The sequence below is a fragment of the Sus scrofa genome, chromosome 5 (genome assembly GCF_000003025.6).
Source record: "Sus scrofa isolate TJ Tabasco breed Duroc chromosome 5, Sscrofa11.1, whole genome shotgun sequence".
NCBI classification, from domain to species: Eukaryota; Metazoa; Chordata; class Mammalia; order Artiodactyla; family Suidae; genus Sus; species Sus scrofa.
In genome coordinates, this window is record NC_010447.5 from 5256832 (window position 1) to 5280373 (window position 23542).

General features: G+C 46.8%; 1 protein-coding gene across 1 annotated transcript in view; it reads left to right on the forward strand.

Annotated features, from left to right (window-relative positions):
* The window catches only part of EFCAB6 (EF-hand calcium binding domain 6), a 241137-nt gene that overhangs the window by 89838 nt on the left and 127757 nt on the right, over positions 1–23542 (forward strand). Inside the window, 3 exon segments of the mRNA XM_021091409.1 lie at positions 18782–18892; positions 21329–21341; positions 21344–21433. Coding sequence (XP_020947068.1) covers positions 18782–18892; positions 21329–21341; positions 21344–21433 — 214 coding nt within the window.

The window sequence follows — 23542 nt, forward strand, 5'->3', positions numbered from 1 at the left end:
TATGACACAAATCATCATTTTGTAGCGATAACAGAAACCAAACCAAAAAGTCACCATCGACCTTATGTCACAAATGGACTGTTTTCATTTTTCCACCTTCTCTCCGCTTCGCATCCACACACGTGCAATCTGTACGTATTTGGAATCAAAGCGCATCCACAGTTTATATCATGCTTTTAAAATAGGAAAGCATATGATAGACATTCCTCACACTGGCTTCACAGTCTTCACAATGACAGTTTTCTGGATGCCTGCGGAGGGCTTTTCTCTGCGAGGCTTTGTGGGAGGGGCTAAGCATGCAGAAACACAGTAAGAAATAGTTCCCGGCCAGAGTGGCTCGCCGGCGCGACCGTGGCCGTGAGGGCTCTGACGGGCACCCTAAGGGGTGTGTTAGGAGGCCAAGGGCGGCCAGGGGTGTGGTGGCGTGACCTGTCCCAGCCAGGGCCCCAGGGGCTTCCGAGCCATGACCTTGGTCGTGTCATCCCCCCAAAACTCCCAGTGGAACAGGGCACCAGAGGCGGCAGCGGGGTGGGCCCCCAAGTGCGATACGGGATTCTGATGCCTGGTGTGCCTCCTGCCTCGTACCTGGGAGTGACGACAAGTCAGGGCACCCTGGGCTGTGTGCCCTTTCATCGCATTGTTAACCCTGGGAGCGCTCTGGTGTTGAAGGTCTGTCTTATCTGCTATTAAAAGACCCCACCTGTATTCTTTCGATTAGTATTTGTCAGGTATCTCTTTTCCCAGCTTCTCAATTTCACTCTTTCATTGTCACGTTTTCTTTGTATTGCTTGTAAAATAGCATATCTTACAATTCCAAATTGTAGTATTTCCAATTCCAAAGCAAACGTCTTTGCCTTTTAATGGTCCAGTGTTCTGTGTCTCTGTCCACTGCGATGGATGAGTCTGACTTTCCCCATCACTTTCCTCTGTACGCCCTGTGATTTCCTTGACTCTTTCTTCTTTTCTTTTAGACATTCTCTCTCTCTCTTTTTCATACTACCTTCCACCGTGTCCTAACCCAGGAGATTGGGTAGAGCTCCCCGCGTTGTACAGCAGGACGCCATCGCTTAGCCGCTCCAGCTGTAACAGTCTGCACCTACCAGTGCCAAACTCTCCGGCCGTCCCGCTCCCTCCCCATCCCCTTTGGCAGCCACAGGTCTGCTCCATGTCTGTGCTCCGTTTCTGTTGGGGAGATAGATTCATTTGTGCCATATATTAGATTCAGCAAATAATTATTATCATATGGTATTTCTTTTTCTCTTTCTGACTTACTTCACTTAGTATGAGAATGCCTAGTTGCATCCATGTTGCTGCAAAGAGTGTTATTTGGTCAATGTTTATGGCTGAATAGTATTCCATCACATATATGTATGGAACCCACTCATCTGTCAGTGGACATTTAGGTTGTTTCCATGTCTTGGCTGCTGTGAAGAGCGCGCCAGTGAACACAGGGGCACATGTATCTTTTCGAAGGAACGTTTCGCTTGGGTATATGCCCAGGGGTGGGATTGCTTTTTCTTTTCTGTTTCTTTTTTCTCCACCATGTCTGGTTCTGGCTGTGCTTTTCTTATCACGCCTTTTTTTCCTTCACCACTTTGAGACTTAAATATTTTACTTCTATTCTTACCCTGATTACCCTTAAATTTTTGACCTGTTCTAAACTTAGAACACCGACAGCCAATCAGTGTTTCTGTTGTCCTGAAGAAAACACGTGCCTTCAGCCTCCACCTTCTCATTGGTGAGTGCCGCGCCCGGCCTTGCTCGGTAGCACCTGAACTAGTCATTATTTTTGTTTTTGTTTTTTTCTTGGTGCACTCCGTACTTGTTCAGGTTTTCCTGCTTTTACCGTTGTTGGGAAACTCCTGGATTATCTCCTCCCTGCTTCTTGTATCCTGCTCTTTCCTCCTGCAGTTAATTTCCTGAAGCATGTCCTTTGGTGGTCTGAGCTCCTGTAAGTGGCCAGTCAGTCTTTGTTTTCAGAGATGCCTACGTCCCCCTTCCTCTTAAACGAAGATGGAGTTCTTGTCTGAGAGTTATTCTGTCTTAGCGCTTTGGAAGTGCTTTTGGTCTTCTGGCCTTTCCTAGCACGAGTCTGCTGTCTCATTGCCAATACTCTAGAGATGATTTTTTTCTTTTTCTTTTTCTGGTTGCCCTTAAGATTTTCTTTCTTTCTCTCTCTCTCTCTCTTTTTTTTTTTTTTAGGGCTGCATCCACAGCATATGGAGGTTCCCAGGCTAGGGACTGAATCGGAGCTGCAGCTTCCGGCCTACTCCACAGCCACAGCAACGCAGGATCCTTAACCCACTGAGGGAGGCCAGGGATCGAACCTGCAACTTCATGGTCACTAGTCGGATTTGTTAACTGCTGAGCCATGAAGGGAACTCCAAGATTTTCTTTTCTTTTCTTTTTTTTTTTTTACTTTAGAGTTTCCCTACAATGTGTTTTGATGAAAATACCTGTTTATTTAATCTTCCCAGACTCTTAGCATCTCACTCTAAGGATTGGTGGCTGTTACGCTTTGAAAGCCGTCTCCACCCCCCTGCCCCCCAGCCGCCTTGGTCTTTTCTCCTGGAACTCCTATTAAATGCATGTCCGACCCCTCCTTCCATTTTCCACGTGTCTTAGGCTCTCTTCTATTTGCCATGTCTCTGCCTCTCTGGGCTGCATTCTGACTCTTTTCCGAGAATCTCTTTCGGTTCCACGGATTCTCCTTCAGTGATGCCCCATCTGCTGCCCAGCCTTGCACAATCCCAGGTCTCCTAACCCCAGGCTGACGTTAACACCCCAGCTCCTTAGAGCCTGTATTAAATCCAAGGGCTGTGGTTGGCACACTGCTCTGCAGGTCTGAGGTGCCCTGGGCTGTTGTGGTGGTAACTCGCATGCTTACTGCTCTAGAGTTGGCTCCCTCCTTGCTTCCGGCACCCGTGCCTTTCCCTTCTTGGTTTCAACCTCAGCTCTATATTCAAGACAATTTCACTGACGTATTTATCCCAGTCGCTGTTGATAGGTTTGACGTGCTTCTAGGTGATTCAACCAGAAGGTTGGGCAGCTGGCAACTGTGTTGCTGGAAATCTTACCTTAATTTATTCCTGCTGCATGGGAAGTTAGAAGAGCTTCCAGCCAGCAAACAGACGGAACCTCCGAGAGAGACACGGGAGTTTTCCCACGTGGATAGTTGGAGCAAGACCTTCCATCCAGAGCAGGCAAACGGTGTCTTCAAAGGGACTGGTTTGACTGGGTCATGAGCCGTTGTTTGGGCCCTTTAATTTTATGCATCGGTGTATGTAGCTGTGTCCCTGTCATTTGCGGGTTTGGGGTTTTTCTAATTTTGCTTCTGTTTGTTTATTCACGTGTTTAATCAGTCGTTCAACAAACAATTCCTGAGCATTTGCAGCATGCCAGGTACTGTGCTGGATGCTAGGGACGTGATGGGGAATAAGAAAGACACGATCCCGCCCTCGGGGAGCTTGACCTGCTGCTGGCGAGACCAACCCCAACCGACATAAGTAACGGAGTAAGACCTGCCGTGTGACGGGGGCGGTGGAGGAAGGCGGCAGGGTTGTACTGGAGAAAAACAGGAACTCAGAGCACTCTGGAGGGGTCTGGAAGGGCCTGTCAGAAACAGGTTTGAGTGAAGACTGGAGAGGTCGGAGGAGCAGCGGTAGAAAGGGCGCCCCTGGCAGGGACCAGCACCCCAGGGGCTGCCCTAGGCGGCGGGTCCCGAGGCCTGGCAGAAGCCTGTGTGCCCGGAGCAGAGGCGACAGGAGGGCAGGAGGAAGAGGGCAGGCCGGCCGACCGGGGAGGGACTGGGGTTGTGTTAAGTGCGGGGGGCGGGGGGGGGGTCCGCACAAAGGCCTGAGCCCCATCTTCAGGCACATTCCTCTCTCCTCTGGCCAGCAGGCCCCTTCCTCAGGACGTGTTTCTAAAAGTCAGAGTCAAGGGCAGCGTGTGAGTGCTTCTGCGAATGTTCATAAGGGCGGCAGGGCTGCTCCCGCAGAAGGCGGCTGTGGTTTACACGGCAGGCAACACGTGTGCGTGTTCTCGTTTCATATTCTTTTTTTTTTTTTTTTGCCATTTCTTTGGCCGCTCCCATGGCATATGGAGGTTCCCAGGCTAGGGGTCCAATCGGAGCTGTAGCCACCAGCCTATGCCAGAGTCACAGCAACGCAGGATCTGAGCCGCGTCTGCAACCTACACCACAGCTCACGGCAACGCCGGATCCTTAACCCACTGAGCAAGGGCAGGGAGTGAACCCGCAACCTCATGGTTCCTAGTCGGATTCGTTAACCACTGCGCCACGACGGGAACTCCTCGTTTCATATTCTTTCCAGCCTTGGATATGAATGTTGTATTAAAATATTGATAACTTAAGAGGTATAAATGGAGGCCCGTTCCTGTCTTCCTTTGCATTTTCTTCTCAGAGGGATACGGAGCTTGGGCGTGCCACGAACCTGTGCACTGGTTGTGTCTCCCTGGACGAGACTCCTCTTCAGGTCCTAATTGCTTCACGGCCCCACTGGTGGTTTTTTAGGTCCAGCTCATCACCTTTCTGTTGAATAATTTTTTAATAGTTAGAGACTTATTGACAGCTCGTCGTCTTCTGCCGCGGGTGCTGCTGCTCTTTTCCCAGCTTGCCGTCTCCCAGGCAGCACATGATACCTCGTTGTTTCCAAGTTGACATTTTAATACAGTCAAATGCATTAATCTTCGCCTTTTGCAATGTCTTCGGTTGCTTAAAAATCTATGAATTCATCATTCTTACCGAGGCTTGATAAAACTCTTTTTCTACTCTGCTTATTTTTCTTATGCTTTGAAAACGGAACACTTGAATGCCTTCTGAGGCAAGGTGAGTCTTCACGTCAAGTGTTTTTCCCAACTGAGAACCTCTTTTACCACGGCCCGCTTGTGAGATAATCCCTTCCCCCCTTGTTTGTGACGTCTGCTTTGTCACCTTCGGTTCTGGCCGTGCTTCGGATTGAGGTGTGTCCCGTGCTCTGTCCTGTCCATCTAGATGTCCCTCGTCCACGGACATTCTGTACGAGGGTCTGACTGCAGTTGCCCACGTCACCGCCCTTATAGTTTCGGCTCCAGCTTTAGAGAGAAGACTGGGGTTCTTCCCTGCGCTGTCACAGCTGTTGTTTCTTACCTGTGTCTTGGATTTGCACAGGGGTTGCTCTCTGCCACCATGGAGACAGTGGCCTACGGAAAGTGACTTAGAGGTGGGCCTCGTGTCCTGCAGAGAGTGGCACCGGCTTGGCCCCCGGGGTCGGGGGTGGGAGTTGGCGCTGATGGTCCCCTTTCCTTTGCTCTCCTCTCAAGCCCCCCCCCCCACTGGCCCCCAGAAGGTGGTCTAGTTGGGACACCATGTATTTTGCTGGAAGCGAACACCCTTAACTCCCCTTGACCTCTGCATTCAGAGCCTCCCGAGAAACCAAAACTCATCTCCTACCTTTGGGTTTAGTATTTTTGTTAACTTACCAGGATGTGTCCATGACTGTATTGGACAAGCTCTATGTGACTTCTGTTATTCGAACAGAAGAGTTAAGAGTTCATGGAGAGACCGGTACGTGAACGTTCAGAGCTCTGTCCATTGTCTCCCAAACCCGGGCGCAACCCCAGTGCACTTCAGCTGGGGACTGGACGAGCGAGCTGGTGCCTCCACGCACTGGAATATTTCTGAGCACTAAGAAGGCATGAACCATTGCACATACATCACGGGTGAATTCGGAGACATCCTGCTGAGTGAGAGAACCCCACGTCGGAGGTTCCTACTGTAGGGTTCCATTTATATGACGGTCGGCACAAGGCAGAACCTTAGGAATGAGCAGAGATCCGTGGTTTCAGGGCTGAGGGTGGGGGAGGGCATGGTCCCAGAGGGGCCCCCTGAAGCCGGTGTGGGGTGATGGGGCCGTTCTCTACCCTGTGGGTGGGATGGTTACACGAATCTCTACCTGAGTTAAAACTCATACCAGTCTACACACAAGAAAGCCCATTTTACTGCATTTTAATTTGAGAATAAAATTTTAAAACACACCCTTAATTTTTTTTTTTTAAAGGCAAGCAATACAGAAAAGAATAAAAGCAGGGAGTAAAATAAAATCTAAACTCTCAGGCCCAACAAAATGATGTGCTAAATTATTTTCCTATCAAACTTACAAATGGAAAGAAATGAAAAACCCTAACAGCTTGGTAATGAGGCATAAAATCCTGATCCAAATAATATTTCAGGGGCTTTAGAAACGACTTTCCATATCTGCTTTAACATAATGGTAGACTTTAATTGAACAGATAACTTGACCTTTGTTGCTAACATGCTGTGCTTCTCCGTAGCGTCTAGCCTTTTGTATAAAATAGACCTATGAAAAATAAACCCAGAGTTCGAATACGAAGAATAAGGCTTGTGGGAGAGTTGAGAGGACGGAATAAATGCTGAGACTGGCATGTTCACCCGAGGCTGGGCCTCGTCCATCCATCAAGTGAGCAGGTCCCTGCTCAGAAACATCTCCTGGTGAGAATTTTCCCATCCGCACTGGGAACATTAGCCTGCAGAAGCCATGCCAACCAAAAACAAGCCATTTAGCCCAAATTACACGAAGTGTAGAAGCAATACCCTGGGAAGTATTTTCAGTTATTGGCCAAACCCTTGAAATCTATGTGTCTAGGATGTCTTCTATTTAGATGACATTCCAGAGAAGGAGCAAAATAGGAATGGAGGTGAAATCAGTGATTGCCAGGACTGGGCTTGCGGGGGGTGGGGGGGTGACTTAAGGTGAAGGCTGCTCTTGGGCATGAGGGAGCTGTCCTGTATTCCGCTGTGGTTTTCTGCATCTGGACACACGTTGGGCAGGGTCCAGGCAGAAAGCTGATGGCATGCGAGTTTATCGAAGGATCTTTTACCCAGGCGGCATCCGTAGATGGGGAAGCATTTTCCTCTCTCTTAGTCCTGAAGGGGCAAGTGGGGGAGAAGCTGCTGCGAGGACCAAGAAGGGCAGCCGAAGGAGAGGGCCGCCGAGGGCAGATGAGGTCTTCAGCGGAAGAGCGTGGCCGCAGCCTCCAGTCTCCCGATGGTGCCCCACCGGCCAACCCACCTGAACGCCAGGGCTACCAGGGGCCAGATGAAGCGGCCCACCAGGGCGCCAGGCTGAGTAGAGAAGAACAGATGAGAACTATCCCGTGCCATCCACCATTCTGAGCCTCAGCCTTGGAGGCACGAAAGCCCTTGTCCTTTGTAGGAACGAAAACCGCACGTCCCCCAAACAGGAGCTGCTCAGAGTCCTGCCTCACACCTGAAATCTAAATGTTAGCTGTCATCTGTCATCAGTGCTTTTTTAAAAAATAGGGCAGTGGGGGATTAGGAAGATGACAACAGCACACAAAAGAGCTGCTACAGTTCACCTTGTACTGGTCGCACGAGCTAAAGTGACGACTGCAGTGCCGTCATCCATTGTCCATGCTGTGCCCCCCTGCTTTCTCGCCAGCATCTTTGATGGACAGCATCACTCACCTGGGGCGCGCAGCCTTCATCACAGGGTCTCAGCCCTGGCTGCCGCCTCTTTGTTGGACCACCACAGCTGGCTTAAGGCGCGTAAAGCATCCCGCAGGACAGCAGCGTCACCCCACAGAGCATTTTCTGCTCTGCCGGCTCTGGAGCCGAGGCCTCAGCCGGGTGCCCAACCATCCTTGCATGTCTGTGATGGGCTCTGTGGTGACAGAGGCGAATTCTGTGGATCTGAGACCACCAGAGACTGTTGCCAGCCTTCACCAGCAGGGAACGGGTCCCCTGGTCAGATGCTGTGCTGCGTGGGACATGATGGTGACGGGTCAGGCGTTCTGGAGGTCCACACACCGGCAGTGACAGAGGCGTCTCCGTCAGGGAAAGCAAACCTGAATGCGGAGTGTGTATCTCGTGAAGACCCCTCACGCCCTCCTGGGACAAGAGGCCCAGGGTAGTCTTCACTGGGTGACTGGGAAGCCTGCCTGGAGGAAGCGGCCGTGGGCAGCAGCCCGCTCCGCCTTCCTGATGAGACGTTCTCATCTTCAGACCAAGGCCCAGCTCCGCTCCTGCCTCTGTGGGCATCCAGTGGGCACTTACTTGGGACATACATGCCATTATAAGCTGCGCTTTTCTTTCTGGAGTCCATCAAGCACCTCTTTTCCAGGCTTCTTTGTCACTAGATTCTGGTCTCACTCATCCTGAGTCCCTGAGCAGCCAGCCAGCCCATCAGTCACAGCCCACGAATCAGTAAGGAGCTTCCTCCTTCCCTAATGGGCGTTAGATTCTCCGGAGACGTGCCCGCGGCTTCGGGCCTCCCCGTGGGCTGGGTGCTACAGACCTCCACTCCAGGGCAGCGTGCTGCACGGTCCTGCCTATCAACCAGGCCCAGACCTTTCCTCTGCAGCCCCGCCCCGTGGACCCGCCTGAGAAGCCGTGGGTGTGGTCGTGGAGTCAGTCCGTGGGAGTCGGGCACCTGTTGATGCAGTGCTTGCACCTTGCAGACCTGCTCGAGCCTGGCGGCACATAGGCCACTTGCGCTTACCAGGGGGTGCTGCTGCCCACACCTGACCGTGTCTCAGCAGCTCGGATAGTGCCTGGCTCTTCTGGGCACTGGGAGTCTCATATCTCGTTGTCACGCGGCCAGGCCTTCACCGAGATCACCGTGAGGACCTGAGCTCAGCCTCAGGCCGGGCAGCAGAGGACGGAGCCCTGCTGCAGAATTCTGGGAGCGCAGTGGTCCTTCCACTGGCACTTGCTGCAGGGGCCACACGGCATCCCCCACCACAGCCACTTTCGTTAGCATCGACTCCTGTGGGCCCAGCCGGGACAGCAGTTACCTTGTCGCCTGGCCTCCTGCTCTATGCACCACGCAGAACTGGCAGCCTTGTAGGTTCCCCACAAATGGCTCACAGCGGCGGGACAAGATCATCTGCCGGATCCAGACACCCTTCGAGCCTGCGCCTCTTTCTCCGGGATGGGTGCTACAGGCGTGACAACTCTGACTTGAGAGGGACGATTCCAGCGTGCCTCAGACCTCTGGAAACTTCAGCGAAGGCGGAGCCGTAAGCTTTCGCGGGGGTTCCTCCCTCCTCTCCGATACACGCATCTTTTCTGAGGCCTCTGCGGCCCTTGTTACTTCTCTCTTACTAGATCCAGTTAATGAAATGCCGATGGTTGGAGAACATCACAGCAACGCACAGCCGCCTTGTAAGCATCTGCAGGACCCTCTGGGTGGGCCTTGACAGAGGTCCTTCACATTCTGTGACGGCAGAAAGCAGGTGCGGTGACATAGCCTTGAAGTAAGACTGGAGGTGTGAAACCAGATTGTTATGATCATTATACAACTACAGATGCGATAAATTCATTTGAGTAAGAAAAAAAAGAAAAAAGAAAAAAAAAAAAGACTGGAGGGAGTTCCCATTGTGGCACAGTGGAAACGAATCCAACTAGGAACCATGAGGTTGCGGGTTCCATCCCTGGCCTCGCTCCATGGGTTAAGGATCTGGCATTGCTGTGGCTGTGGTGGAGGCCAGCAGCTGCAGCTCCGCTTAGACCCCTAGCCTGGGAACCTCCACATGCCGCAGGTATGGCCCTTAAAAAGACAAAAGACCAAAAAAAAAGGAAAGAAAGAAAAGAAAAAAGATGGGAGAGGGATGCTGAGCTCCCTGCCTTGTGAAGGGCAACTTGGCCGATGGTTAGCTCTGATTCTGTGTGCTCATGAGAGGAGGGGAGCTCAAGGCCCTTCTACTCCGTCATCCTGTCTCCAGTCCTGCTGACGGTAACTGGAAAATTAGCACTTGCTCTGTCTGTGGCTGTACCCGATGCCAAGGGCTGTGTTGACTGGCTCGTGTGGCGGGCATCATCACCAGATTAACTCTGCAATAATCCAGTCTCTTTCTAATACTCCAGTGGCTTCTACCTGGAACAGGTGACTGAAGTGGGGCCAATCCTTTTCCCACCCCCTACCCCTCTTCTTTTTATTCTCTGAGGGTCAAATAAATAAATAAGTGATAAAAAAGAATTTAAAAAATCAGCAGTATTTATCTTTGTGCCTTTGGTCCATAATGGTCACTCAATTGATTTCTAGCAAAATTATGTGCTGATTCTCATTTCCAAAAATTGTGCTTATTCATGTTGGTTATAAAAGCTGCACAGGCTCAAACTGGGAAATAGGGGAAACCAGAAATAGAAAAAGTTACGGAGTTCCCGTCGTGGCGCAGTGGTTAACGAATCCGACTAGGAACCATGAGGTTGCGGGTTCGATCCCTGGCCTTGCTCAGTGGGTTAAGGATCTGGCGTTGCCGTGAGCTGTGGTGTAGGTTGCAGACGCGGCTCGGATCCCGGGTTGCTGTGGCTCTGGTGTAGGCTGATAGCTACAGCTCCGATTCAACCCCTAGCCTGGGAACCTCCATATGCCGCGGGAGCAGCCCAAGAAATAGCAAAAAGACAAAAAAAAAAAAAAAAAAAAAAAAAGAAAAGAAAAAGTTACCCACAGTAATAGGCAGAGATGGCCATTATTAATATTTTGGTATATTTCCTTCCAGAATTTTTACATGTGTGCACCCACGCACACTCCATACGTGCTTAATGTGGTTGAGACCACGTCAGGTATAAATTATGTTCTGCTTTCTCTCAGAGCATCAGAGTATTTTTGGGGTTGTTACAAAAAGAAAAACTTTGAAATTAATTTTTAATGGCTGTGTAGTGTTTTGTCAACCCTTGAGTCAAAGGGTTTGAATGCTGCTCAGGTTTACATGACATCTTGCTAAGCTACCCTTCAGAAAGTGTTAACATTCTTATGAGGGGGGTTCACGAGAGTGTGTTTCACCAGCATTTAACACGGCCGTTTTTAAATCCTTGCTAATTTGATAGTTGAAAGCACAGTGCTTTGTTGTTTTGATTTGCACGTCCTTGATTGCTGTTGAGTTTGCACATTTTCGTGTTAAAAGTTCTATATACTTCCTCTGTGAACCATTGTTGGTTCAGGTCCTTTGACCATGGTCTAGGTTTTAAAAACATTTTTGGGGAGTTCCCGTCGTGGCGCAGTGGTTAACGAATCGATAGAACATGAGGTTGCAGGTCGTCCTGCCTTGCTCAGTAGTTAACGATCCGGCGTTGCGTAGCTGTGGTGTAGTTGCAGACACGGCTCGGATCCGCATTGCTGTGGCTGTGTGTAGGCCGGTGGCTACAGCTCCTATTGACCTAGCTGGAATCCATATGCGGATGCGCCAAAAAAAACAACAACAAAAAAAAAAAAAAAAAAAATAAATAAATAAATAAAAACATTTTGCCCAGGACAAGTTACATAAAATAAAATTCTATTTTAAATGCATAGTTTAATGAGCTTTAGCATGTAGTAACCACGACCAGTCAGTGTGTGGAACTCTTCTGTCACCCCAAAATCCTGCCCTTGTGCTTTGAAAGCGGTCCCTCACCTGACCTTCAGCCCCCGAAACTATCGATCTGCTCTCTGTCCCTGTCGCTGTAGTCTTGCCGTTTCTTGGAGTTCTCACAAATGCAATCATACACCATGTAGTCTTTTTTCACTTCCCAGGTTTAAAAATTCGTCCATGTTGTTGCTTATCGAAATATTCCAGTAATCGTTACTGCTGAGTGGTATTCCTGTAGGACTGATCTTCCACAGCTGGCTTATCCGCTCAGCCGTTGGGAGATGTTTGGGTGGTTTTCAGCGTGGGGACCTTACCGAAGGTGCCGCTATGAACCGTTCACATACATGTCTGTGTGTGTCCACGCCATGAGCACGGCCACTTGTTGAAGTCTTTAACTTCCCCAGGCAAGGTTTTGTTGTTTACAGGGCTCCGATGTTTCACATACTGTATTCATTCCTGTGTTTTATTTTTGATGGAATTTTAAAATGGAATTTAAAAAATTTCATTTTCCAGCTATTTACTAACAAATACAATTGATTTTTAAATATCGACGTAAAATACTGTGTGACCTTATTAAATCCACTGATTAACTTGTTCTGATACCTTTATTGCAGGTTCTTTAACGTTTTCTAAATATACAGTCCTGTCGCTTGCAGATAAAGGCAGCCTGCATCTTCCTGTGCAATCTGTTTGCCTTTTATTCATTTTTCTTGTCTTCTGTTTCTGGGTAGGACATTAAATACTACGCTGAGCAGAAATGGTGAGATTAGACACCCTTGCCTTCTTCCTGATCTTATGTAGAAATCTTTCCATCTTATGCTGTATAGTGTGATGTTAGCCCTGGGTTTCCTTATTTTATTTTTTTTTAGTATAGTTGATTTACAGTGTTGTGCCAATTTCTGCTGTACGGCAGAGTGACTTAGTCATTGGGCTTTTTAGAGATGCCCTTAATTAGATTAAGAGAATTCTGTTTCCTATTTTGCTGGATTTTTTAAAAAAAAACCGTGTGATGTGGGCTGACTTTTGTTAAATGCTTTTTCTTCATCTATTCTGTGGATCATGTTCTTCTCCATTATTCTATTAATATTGTGAATTACATTGATTGATTTTCTTTCTTTTCTTTCTTCACTTTTTCCCCCCCTTGGTCTGCGGCAATTCCACCTTCAACACACCCGATCTCATTTGATTTTCAAATGTTAAGCCTAAGCAATGAGATCCTGCTGTATAGCACTGGGAACTGTATCTAGTCACTTATGATGGAGCATGATAATGTGAGAAAAAAAGAATGTATATATGTGCGTGTGTGACTGGGTCACCTTGCTGTACAGTGGAAAATTGACAGAACACTGTAAACCAGCTGTGATGGAAAAAAATAAAAATCATTAAAACAAAACAAAAACAAAACAAATGTTAGGCCAACCTTGCATTTTGGGATTAAATCTCACTTGGTCATGATAGAGTATCCTTTTTATATATTGTTTAATTTTATTTGCTAAAATTTATTAATTTGTTTTTGCATTTTTTTCATGAGTGATAGTTGTCTGAAGTTGCTTTTTCTTTTCTTTTTTTTCTTTTTTGTCTTTGTCTTCTGTCTTTTTAGGGCCACACCCATGGCATATGGAGGTTCCCAGGCTAGGGGTTTAATTGGAGCTGTTACCGCTGGCCTACGCCACAGCCACAGCAAAGCCAGATCTGAGCCACATTTGCGACCTACACCACAGCTCACGGCAAGGCCGGATCCTTAACCCACTGAACGAGGCCAGGGATCGATTCCTAGTCAGATTCGTTTCCGCTGTGCCTTGATGGGAACTCCAAGTTACTTTCTCTTGTAAAAAATTTTCCTTTGCAATGTTTGCCTTTTATTCATTTTTCTTGTCATAGTTCCTGGTCGGATTCATTTCCACTGCGCCGTGACGGGAACTCCAAGTTGTTTTTTCTTGTAAAAAATTTTCCAGGGCTTGGGATCTGAGTAACGGGGGCCTTGGGAAATGTGTTGGGAAATGTCTCCTTCCCTCTATTTTCTGACCGGCGTTGCTATTACTACTACTTTCCTTAAATGTTTGCTGGAATTCGTCTGAGATGCCATTTAGGCTTGGCGTTTTCTTTTGGGGAATGTTTTAAATCACAAATTCCATCGAAAAAAATTAGTATAGACCTATTTAGGTTTCCTGTTTCTTCCTGGGTCATTTTTGATAATTTGTGTTTTTCCGCAAAGTCCATTTCATCTTAGTTAAAACATGTATTGCATAAAGCTAATCATAATATTCCCTCAATATCTTTTTTTTAAAAAATAACTTTAATTTTAAAACAGCTTTACATTTACAGAATTACTGTGAAGAAAGTTCAGAGAGTTTCAGCATATCCCACACTCAGCTTCTCTTCTTAACCTCTTACGTTATTATGGTACATTTTTTTTTTTCACAATTAATGAACTAAGACTGATCCATTATTATTGACCGAAGTCCGTATTTTATTCATGTCTCCTCATTTCCCCCAGCCTTCTTCTTTCTGTTCCAGGAGACCATCTAGGCTGCCTCTTGACGCTTAGTAGTCACGTTTCCTGGGCTCCTCTTGGTTCTGACGGTTTCTTAGATTTTCCTCGTTGACCTTGATGTCCTTGCCCGTTTTGAGGATTTCGGGTTGGGTATTTGTGTGGACTGTCTGTCGACTGGGATTGGTCCGCTCAGCTTAGGGTAATGGGAGGAAGCCCACAGAGGTAAAGGACTGTTCTTACTGCATCATGTCAAGGGTACACCGTTGACGACGCTGACCTTGACCACATGGCTTTTCTGTTTACCCATTTGTGTCTCTTTTTTTTAATGGCTGAATCCACGTCATACGGAAACTTCTGGGCCAGGGATTGAATCCCCGTCCCTGTGCTGTAGCTGCGGCAACACCAGATCCTTTAACCCACGGCGCTGGCCTGAGAATTGAACCTGTGCCTCTGCAGCGACCTGAGTGTCTGCAGACAGATTCTTAAAGGGAGCTCCTAGATCTTGCTTTTTAAAAATCTGCTCTGATAATCTCTGTCTTTTAACTGAGGTGTTTAATTCGTTAATATTAAAGTAGTTATTGATACGTTTGGATTTGTGTCCCCATTTTTTTCTCCTTTTGCTTTTCGTTTGTTTTTTTTTTTCCAGCCTCCTTTTCTGATTATTTGAATTATTTAGAATTTTACTTTAACTTTCTAAAATCTTCTTAGATATACTTCTTCGCCTGATTTTTAATGGTTGTTCTGTAGGTTGTAGTATACATTTAAACTGTTCCCAGTCTACGCAGTTAATACTGTACCACTTCACCTAAAACGTAGAAACTATGTAAGCACATAGGTTTATATCCTGCCCGCCGTGTCCTTTATAGTATGGACAGTATATGTGTTATATCTTCCTATGTTATAAAACCCACAGGATAGTGTTTTCTTTTCCTTTCTTTCTTTCTTTTTTTCTTTTTCTGGGTGCACATATGGCATATGGAAGGTCCCAGGCTAGTGATGGAATTGGAGCTGCAGCACTCCACGGCCACACTGTATCCAAGCTGCTTCTGCAACCTACACTGCAGCTTGTGGCAATGCTGGATCCTTAACTCACTGAGCAAGGCCTGGGGTCAAACCCCACATCCTCCTGAACACTGTATCGAGTTCTTAACCTGCTGAGCCACAACGGGAATTCCATGGTTTTTTCTTCAAATAGCCATGAAGAAAGAAAAGAGCCCCCCCCCCAAAAAAACCCCACAAAACCACAAAAAACCCTAGCATTTTGTATTTTTCCAGATATTTCTGATACTCCTTCTGTTCCTTTCTGAGGCACCAGGGTCTCCGTCTGCTATCATTTTCTTTCAGCCTAAACAGCTTCCTTTGCTGAGGTATGGGTGTACCAACGATGGCTTCCCTTAGTTTTCTCTTATTTAGAAATGTCTTTATTTCTCCTTCATTTTTGAGTGGTATTTTCTTAGATGGAAATCTCCGAAATCTCTTAGCGTGGTCTTTCTTTCAACACTTTATTTTGATTTTACACTCCTTTTGGGTTCTATTATTTTGGGTAAGAAGTCACATGTTAAATTGTTGTCCTGTATGTAATGAGTCATTTTTCTCTTGTTGCATTCAACATTTACCCTTTGAATTTGACTTTCAGCTTTGTAACTGTGTCTTGGCATGGTCAGTTTCATGTATATACTGTCTGGTGTTTGTTGAGTATCTTAAATCTGTAGATGTATATCTTAATCAAATTTGGGGGAAATTTTGGCCTTTATGTCTTCAAGTATTTTTTTCTGTTTCATGCTTTCTCTCTTCTCTTTCTGTGACTCCAATTAGGTTTATGTAAGACTGTCTTCTATTATGTCTTTGAGGCTCTATTCATTTTATAAATATATGTGTATTCCGTGTTTTCATATTGGACAGCTTTTCTTGTTTTATATTTAAGTTCACTCACTCTCTCCTCTATCCTCTCCATTCTTTTGTTAACTCTGTCAAGTAGGTTTTTTTTAAAATTCAGATAGTATTTTTATCATTCTAAAATTTCTATTTAGCTGTTTTTATTTTATCCATTACTCTGTTGAGATTTCCTGTTTTTTGACTCATTGTAGGCATGTTTATTTCATTGATAATACTTATAATCCTCACTTTTAGAATCCTTGTCTGGGAGTTCCCGTCATGGCGCAGTGGTTAATGAATCTGACTAGGAACCATGAGGTTGCAGGTTCGATCCCTGGCCTTGCTTAATGAGTTAACGATCCAGTGTTGCCCTGAGCTGTGGTGTAGGTCGCAGACGCAGCTCGGATCCTGCGTTGCTCTGGCTCTGGCGTAGGCCGGCAGCTCCGATTCGACCCCTAGCCTGGGAACCTCCATATGCCACAGGAGTGGCCCAAGAAATAGCAAAAAGACCAAAAAACAAACAAACAGAAAAACAAACCTTGTCTGATAATACAAAAATTTGGCTTATTTGGGATTCCTCTCATTTGATTTTATATTCTCCTTACTCGTGTTCCATTTTCCTGGTTTGTCATATTACTATAATTTTAGATTTTGTCCTGGAAATTTTGAATGTTAAATCGTGGAGTCTCTAAATCTGTTATGATTATTTTTTCAATGAATGTTGTTTCTTTTGTTTTAGCTTGGTTGAACTCAGGCTGCATACCCTGTTTCTTGGGTGCCAGTTCTGATCTTAATTCTGATCTTGTGTTCAGCTCTTTTGAGTAGGTTCTTATCATGAGAGATTCAGGAAGCAGCCGGAAATGTGGCGGGACAGGATTTGGAGACCCCCCTCTGAAAGAGATCTCTTTCCTTTCCAGGATTTCCTCTTTCTCTCTAGGTTTATGGTTTACCTGGGTTTGGTCTTCTAGGTTTCCATGCAATAAAGGCCACTTTTTTTTTTTTGAACTGGTGCCCTTGCCTCTCCTCTTGTTGCGGTGCCAAATGCATCAAAAATACTCCTCAGAACTCTGCTCCTCTCAGCACGGATTTCCCACCAGCATTCGCCCACTTCTCTTCACCCTACGGTGCTTTGGGCTCGCTGCTTTTGGAGCTGTGCCCTGAGTTTATTGTGATTATCTGTAGGAGGATTTGTCCAGTAGGATCTTACTCCACCACTACTGGAAGAAGTCAAGCTAGTATTTCCATATTCATTTGTATAAGTACTTTGGTTTGTTGTGCATACTTATGACAGGTAACTTTGTAAGTCCGTTGTTTAGATCTTGAAGTTTGTTTTACTTGGAGTTCCCATTGTGGCGCAGCGGAAGTGAATCTGACTAGGAAACATGAGCTTTCAGGTTCGATCCCTGACCTCACTCAGTGGGCTAAGGATCTGGCGTTGCTGTGCTGTGGCGTAGGCCAACAGCAACAGCTCCAATTTGACCCCTAGCCTGGGAACCTCCATATGCCGTGGGTGTGACCCTGAAAAGACAAAAGACAAAAAAAAATTTTTGTTTTACTATTTCTGGTATACAGAGATTTTTAATTTTGATGGAATTAAATAAGAAGTTTGTGATTTCTCCTCTTAAGTTTTGCTTAAAAGTCCATTCTTGGAGTTCCAACTGTGGCACAGTGGGTCAGTGGTGTCTCTGCAGTGCTGGGAGGCAGGCTCGATCCCCGGCCTGGCACAGTGGGTTAAGGATCCGGTGTTGCCACAGTTACAGCATAGGTTACTGCTGCGGCTCGGATCTGATCCCTGGCCTGGGAAATCCATGTGCTTCGAGATGGCCAAAAAAGGAAAAAAAGTTCATTCTCATTCAAATACCAGATCGAATAGATGCCTAGATTTTCTTTTCTTTTTTCCAGTGGTCCTAGTTTTTACATTTAATTTTTTATTCTATTTCTAATTTATTTTCATATATGGCATGGAGTGAAGCTCTAATTTGATATTTTTCCCAAAGAGCAAGGTAGTTACCTAAGCAAAACATATGGAGCTGATTCTATTTTTTTTAGTAGCCACAGGGTTTCCAAAATAGAAAATTGGTTAATTTTTAACTTGCTGAAATTTAAGGTGAAACTATGTAGCATTAACCGACTGTATCAAAATGGTGCTCAAAGTTCGGGGAAGAAAAGCTGAGTACGAAAGATGAACTTTGTTCTGTCTGTGACCGTCACACAACCTGCTTATTCGATGTTGCCATGGAGGCTACTGAAATCATCAGTCAGTCCGTCTCTGTCTTTCTCATGACCACATGCCTGGTGGTGGAGCGGAAGCGGTTTAGTAACCAGACCCGGGGGCAGGCATCTACCAAACTCCCGGGTAGAGCAGTTCTTCCCACACGGCTGGAGGCGAGGGGCTCCTCATTCACCCTACCCTGCAGTGGGGCTGGGTCTCACCCCAGCTTGTCTAGGGCTTTTCTCCCAAGTCCTCCCTCTTGTTTCTCTGTTTTCTGGACCTAGAACGTGAACGTACTGGCGCCTTCATCTGCCTTCCCCTCTGATGGAGCACCTCACATAATGAACTTGAAAGAATTACTTCATGAACGTTAGGATTTTAATCAGATCTGTTTTCTTCTTCCTTCAATGTATGCGGCTGCTAATATACAGACATCGAGATGTGTAATCTGTTTGGGTTTTCCTTGCTTTAAAAAAAAAATCAATTCGTAGTATTATTCTACTAAATTGTTTAAAAAAATTTTTTTTAATTGCTATTTCCCCAATACAGTTTTTGTTTTTCTGCTGTACAGCATGGTGACCCAGTTACACATATGTATACATTCTTTTTTCTCCCATTATCATGCTCCATCACAAGTGACCAGACATAATTCTCAGTGCTACCCAGCAGGATCTCATTGCTAATCCATTCCAAGAGCAATAGTTTGCATCTATACAGATTCACTGCTGCCATTTTCAATTCAATGTTAAGCATTTAATCCATGCAGTGTTACGGAAAAAATGTTTAAAATACTACTTTTGTTTTTTCAAATTCAGATTTGGACTCAAAACCACCGCTAAAATCAATTGGAAGCAATTTCTAACATCAATTTATGAGCCTCAGTGGTTGGAAACTAGCAATAAAATTCCCATGACAAAAAGAAATAGGTATGTAAAAAAATTAAATTAATTTTGCTTACACATATCATAATATGTAAAATGCTAAAGAACATCCAAATTACTTTTTCTTCATTTATTCAGTGACCAGCTGGTGTTCATTGAACATTTACCAACTTTTACGTAGTGATTTACAGCTTATAAATTATGTTTCCGTATATTTTTCTTTTTTTTCTTTCTTTCTTTCTTTTTATTTATTTATTTTTTTGCTTTTCGGGGCTGCACCTATGGCATATGGATGTTCCCAGGCTAGGGGTCAAATCGCAGCTAAAGCTGCTGGCCTACCACAGCCACAACAATGCTGGATCCAAGCTGTGTCTGCGACCTACACCACAGCTCATGCAACGCCAGATCCTTAACCCACTGAGTGAGGCCAGGAATCGAACCTGCATCCTCATGGATCTAATTGACCCGCAATGGGAACTCCCCACATATTTTTCTTATTTAAAATTGCCTTAAGGAGTTCCTGTCGTGGTGCAGTAGTTAACGAATCTGACTAGGAACCATGAGATTTCGGGTTCGATCCCTGCCCTGCTCAGTGGGTTAAGGATCTGGCATTGCCGTGAGCTGTGGTGTAGGTCACAGACGTGGCTCAGATCCCGCGTTGCTGTGGCTCTGGCATAGGCTGGTGGCTCCGATTGGACCCCTAGCCTGGCAACCTCCATATGCTGCGGGAGCAGCCCCTAGAAAAGGCAAAAAGACAAAAAATAAAATAAAATAAAATAAAAAATAAAATTACCTTAAACTATAAGGTAGGTATAATTATTATTCTAGTTTCTAGATGAAAAACTATGTCATAGACTTAGTGAGTCATGTGGCAGAAATGGAGCCCACATACCCTGGGTACCCACACCCACTCTGCTGACATTACTCTCTGAGCACTAAGCGTGTTCTTACAAAAGTGTGTATAAACATGTATTTGCTCAGTGTTACACGGGAAGGAGCCACGCGTGTTAGCTTGTCTCCCAGCCGCGCTCTGCAAGGTGCAGGTGTCGCGGGCGATGGGGGTTATGTGCCGGGAGTGCCATTGTTTCTCTTTTCGTTCCGATGTGTATTATAACTCAGATTTACATTATCACATAAATTGTGGTGGGGACCCCAAACATTAAAAAATACTTAATAATATGAGGTTTTAGAATTTAGGCTTTTGCTCTAAGAACTATTTGGCTTATGTTGCCACGCATCTTGTATGGATTGCCCTATGTATGCATCTTAGAGACAAAACAGGCCTTCCAGCCTCGGCGCGTTCACGGAAAGCCGTTTGCTCTTTGTACAGTAAAATCTACCACGGAGCTCAGTCCCATTCCGCTGGGTCCTGTCCCCATCTCAGGGATTATGAATATTTAAGGAACTGCCCCGGTTACCAGGCTTCCAGGCTTTGCGAACCCCTCTCCTCCCCACACATTCCGTTCTGGGATGTGACTCCAGGAGTTCATTTCTTAAGTGAGGTTACTTCTCTTTCTTTACACTGTGTGACTGCGCCCACAGCATGTGGAAGTTCCAGGGCCAGGGATGGAATCCGAGCCACAGCAGGGACAAGACTGGATCTTTAACCAGCTGGGCCACCAGGGGCTCCTCTATGTATTTCCTAAAAGCGGTTCTAGCTGTGTGTGAATGTGTGTGTGTGTGTGTGTGTGTGTGTGTGTGCGCGCGCACGCGCTCACACATCTGGGAAGAGCTAAGGGGCTGTGCAGGTGAGCAATACAGTCAGCTTGAGAGCTGAGTCACGATCATGCCCCCTTTAGTCGAGCTGTCTAACTGAGCACTGATGGGGAGGCCAGCGAGTGTATGTTATGAGGCGATTCTCCAGCCCCTTTCTGATCAGAGTCCCTCGTGACGTTGGCTTTGATCTCCCGTCGGCCTTCAAGAGGACGCGTGCAGGCTGCTGGCCCTGAGCTCCGCAGACGAAAGTGAGAGGCAGGAAAGGGCGAGGGGCCTGACGACACAGGGCGTCGTGGGTCGTGGCCACCGTCAGCGGGGAGGGAGAGGCCGTGAAGGTTGACGTCCGTTTCAAAGCGGGAGACGTGTGCCCTCAGCTGTTACACGGCGAGGGGTTACCACACGCTGCCCGTCCAGGGAGGCGCTGGTCTCAGCGGTGATCGTGGCGGCTTTCCTGGTCTTTTTCGAGACCAAAGGCACAGACTGCCAAGACGGCTGGCCCCAGCTAGTCGGCAAGAGAAGAGAAGAGAGATGGCACGGCAGGCTCATTGATGCCCGTGGGAATCGCATCCACCAGCTCCCTGATTAGGCACCATGCTAACAGAGTGACACATGGGTCCACACCAGCACGTGGCACTTTCTGGAAAAGGCGCCGTCCAGAAATAAAGCATTGTCGTTGTTTGCAGGATGATTTTTTTTTTTTTTTACATTAAGAACAAAGTTCAAGGACAAAATCTGATTCCTGTTTTTCTCTTAATTCTCTTGTAGCATCAACTCTAGAATCAACCTCGCCAAGAAAACATTATCCCACGGCTATTTAGCCATGAAGATCACTCTACAGCATTGAAGGAAGCACTTCTGATCATCAACTCCGTAAGATTTCGACACCCTTCTCTAGTGAAAAACTTATTGTGTCCAAGAAAGCGAACACTCAGAACAGGACCAACAAAAACGGTGTATTCGTTCGTTTAGCCATTGAACAAATATGTGTTGAACTCCCATTGTATGCTCAGAATTATTCTGAGTGCTTAGGCGTGCAAAGTCTGACCTCAAAAGTTGGGTCTAGTTGGGAGGCTAGAAGGCATAAAGTTTACTGCAGAAGAGTGGGGTAGATGCCAGGGAGGAGAACAACAGTGTGTGCTGAGATTAAGAATAGGGTGACTGCGAAGTCCTGTCGTGGCTCAAGCTGTTAGCGAACCCGACTGGCATCCATGGGGACACGGGTTCGATCCCTGGCCTTGCTCAGGGGGTTAAGGATCCAGCGTTGCCGTGAGCTGTGGTGTAGGTCGCCGACGTGGCTCTGATCCCGAGTTGCTGTGGCTGTGGTGCAGGCCAGCAGGTGCGGCTCCGTTTGACCCCTAGCCTGGAAACCTCCATATACCTCTGGTGCAGCCCTAAAAAGACCAAAGACAAAAAAAAAAAAAAAAGAGAGAGAGAGAGAGAATGGGGTGGCCTGGAAACCTCCATATACCTCTGGTGCAGCCCGAAAAAGACCAAAGACAAAAAAAAAAAAAAAAAAAAAAAAAAAAAGAGAGAGAGAGAGAGAGAATGGGGTGACAGGTCATCAGGACCTGTTTAATTAAGGAATACTCCATACCTGTTGGACCTTCGTCCCACTCCTCAAGCCAGAGTTTATGGGTTCATAACCAACTTGGAGCCCTTACCAGGAACGTTTTCTTAGCTCCCAAATGGCCTATTTACTTGTTTAATTGTACTGCAAAGGGAGGCTTGCTTATTCGTGAATTTGCAACTTGCTTTCAACACTAACTCCTGTGCCACTTGAATGCTTATTTCAGAAAGCAGCCTTGGAGTTCCCGTTGTGGCGCAGTGGTTAACGAATCCGACTAGGAACCATGAGGTTGCGGGTTCGGTCCCTGCCTTGCTCAGTGGGTTAACGATCCGGCGTCGCGTGAGCTGTGGTGTAGGTTGCAGACGCGGCTCGGATCCTGCGTTGCTGTGGCTCTGGCGTAGGCCGGTGGCTACAGCTCCGATTCAACCCCTAGCCTGGAACCTCCATATGCCGCGGAAGCGGCCAAAGAAATGCAAAAAGACAAAAAAAATAATAATGAAAAAATTAAAAAAAAAAAAAAGAGAGAGCAGCCTTCTGAGGCCTCCATTACACGGCTGCCTTGCCCACGTTAGTTATGTACGGAGCACGCCCATTAACCGCATCTCTAGTAAATAACCAGGAGTACAGTGAATTTCCGTGCCTCAGACTCACACGCGTCTACGGCCATAGCACCCTGAACACGCCCGATCTCGTCTTTTGGCGGAAGCTAAGCAGGGTCCTGCCTGCTTAGTACTTGGATGGGAGAGTGGGAAGAGGAGTTAGCTGGCCGCGGTGTCCGCCTCGTCACGGACCAAGGTGCAGTCTGAGCTGAGGAGCAGCGCCCTGGGGAGGCTCCCGTGGCCCGGAGGTGGACTTGAGGGCTTGGGGTCTGCCGTCTGCTCTGGCGGCTGCAGCTCCACACCTCCGTCCATCTAGCGCTGCATCATGTAGATTCAGAGATTTGGGGTTCTGCTTTCCTGGGGGAGCACTTGGTGTGTGCCAGGCCCTGTCTTCAGTGGTTTTCTTGTGTTTACACACTTTGGCCTCTCAACACCTCTCTGAGGTAGACACTGCCATTGTCTTCATTTGATCCTTGCATTTTATCCTCACTGGCTGCGAAAACGGAGCATGGGGGTTAAGTGATTGGCCTGAGGCTCCCGGCTCGTGGGTGGTGGAGCCAGGATCCCTCCAGCCACTCCGGAGCAGGTGCACTTCTGCCCTGGGCTAAGCTGCCTGCCAGTGTACCAGCAGGGCCATCTCTTGAAGATAAATGAAGGCTGCTGTGTTTACCTACTTCAGCTTTTATTACTATATTGCAGGAGTAATTTAATTAAAACTAGTGAAATCTTCATCTCCGCTAATGGAGGACTGTAATAATTCTAACCTCTGCAAATATCAGGCTAACTGTGGCTGATGTACCACTCAACAGACTG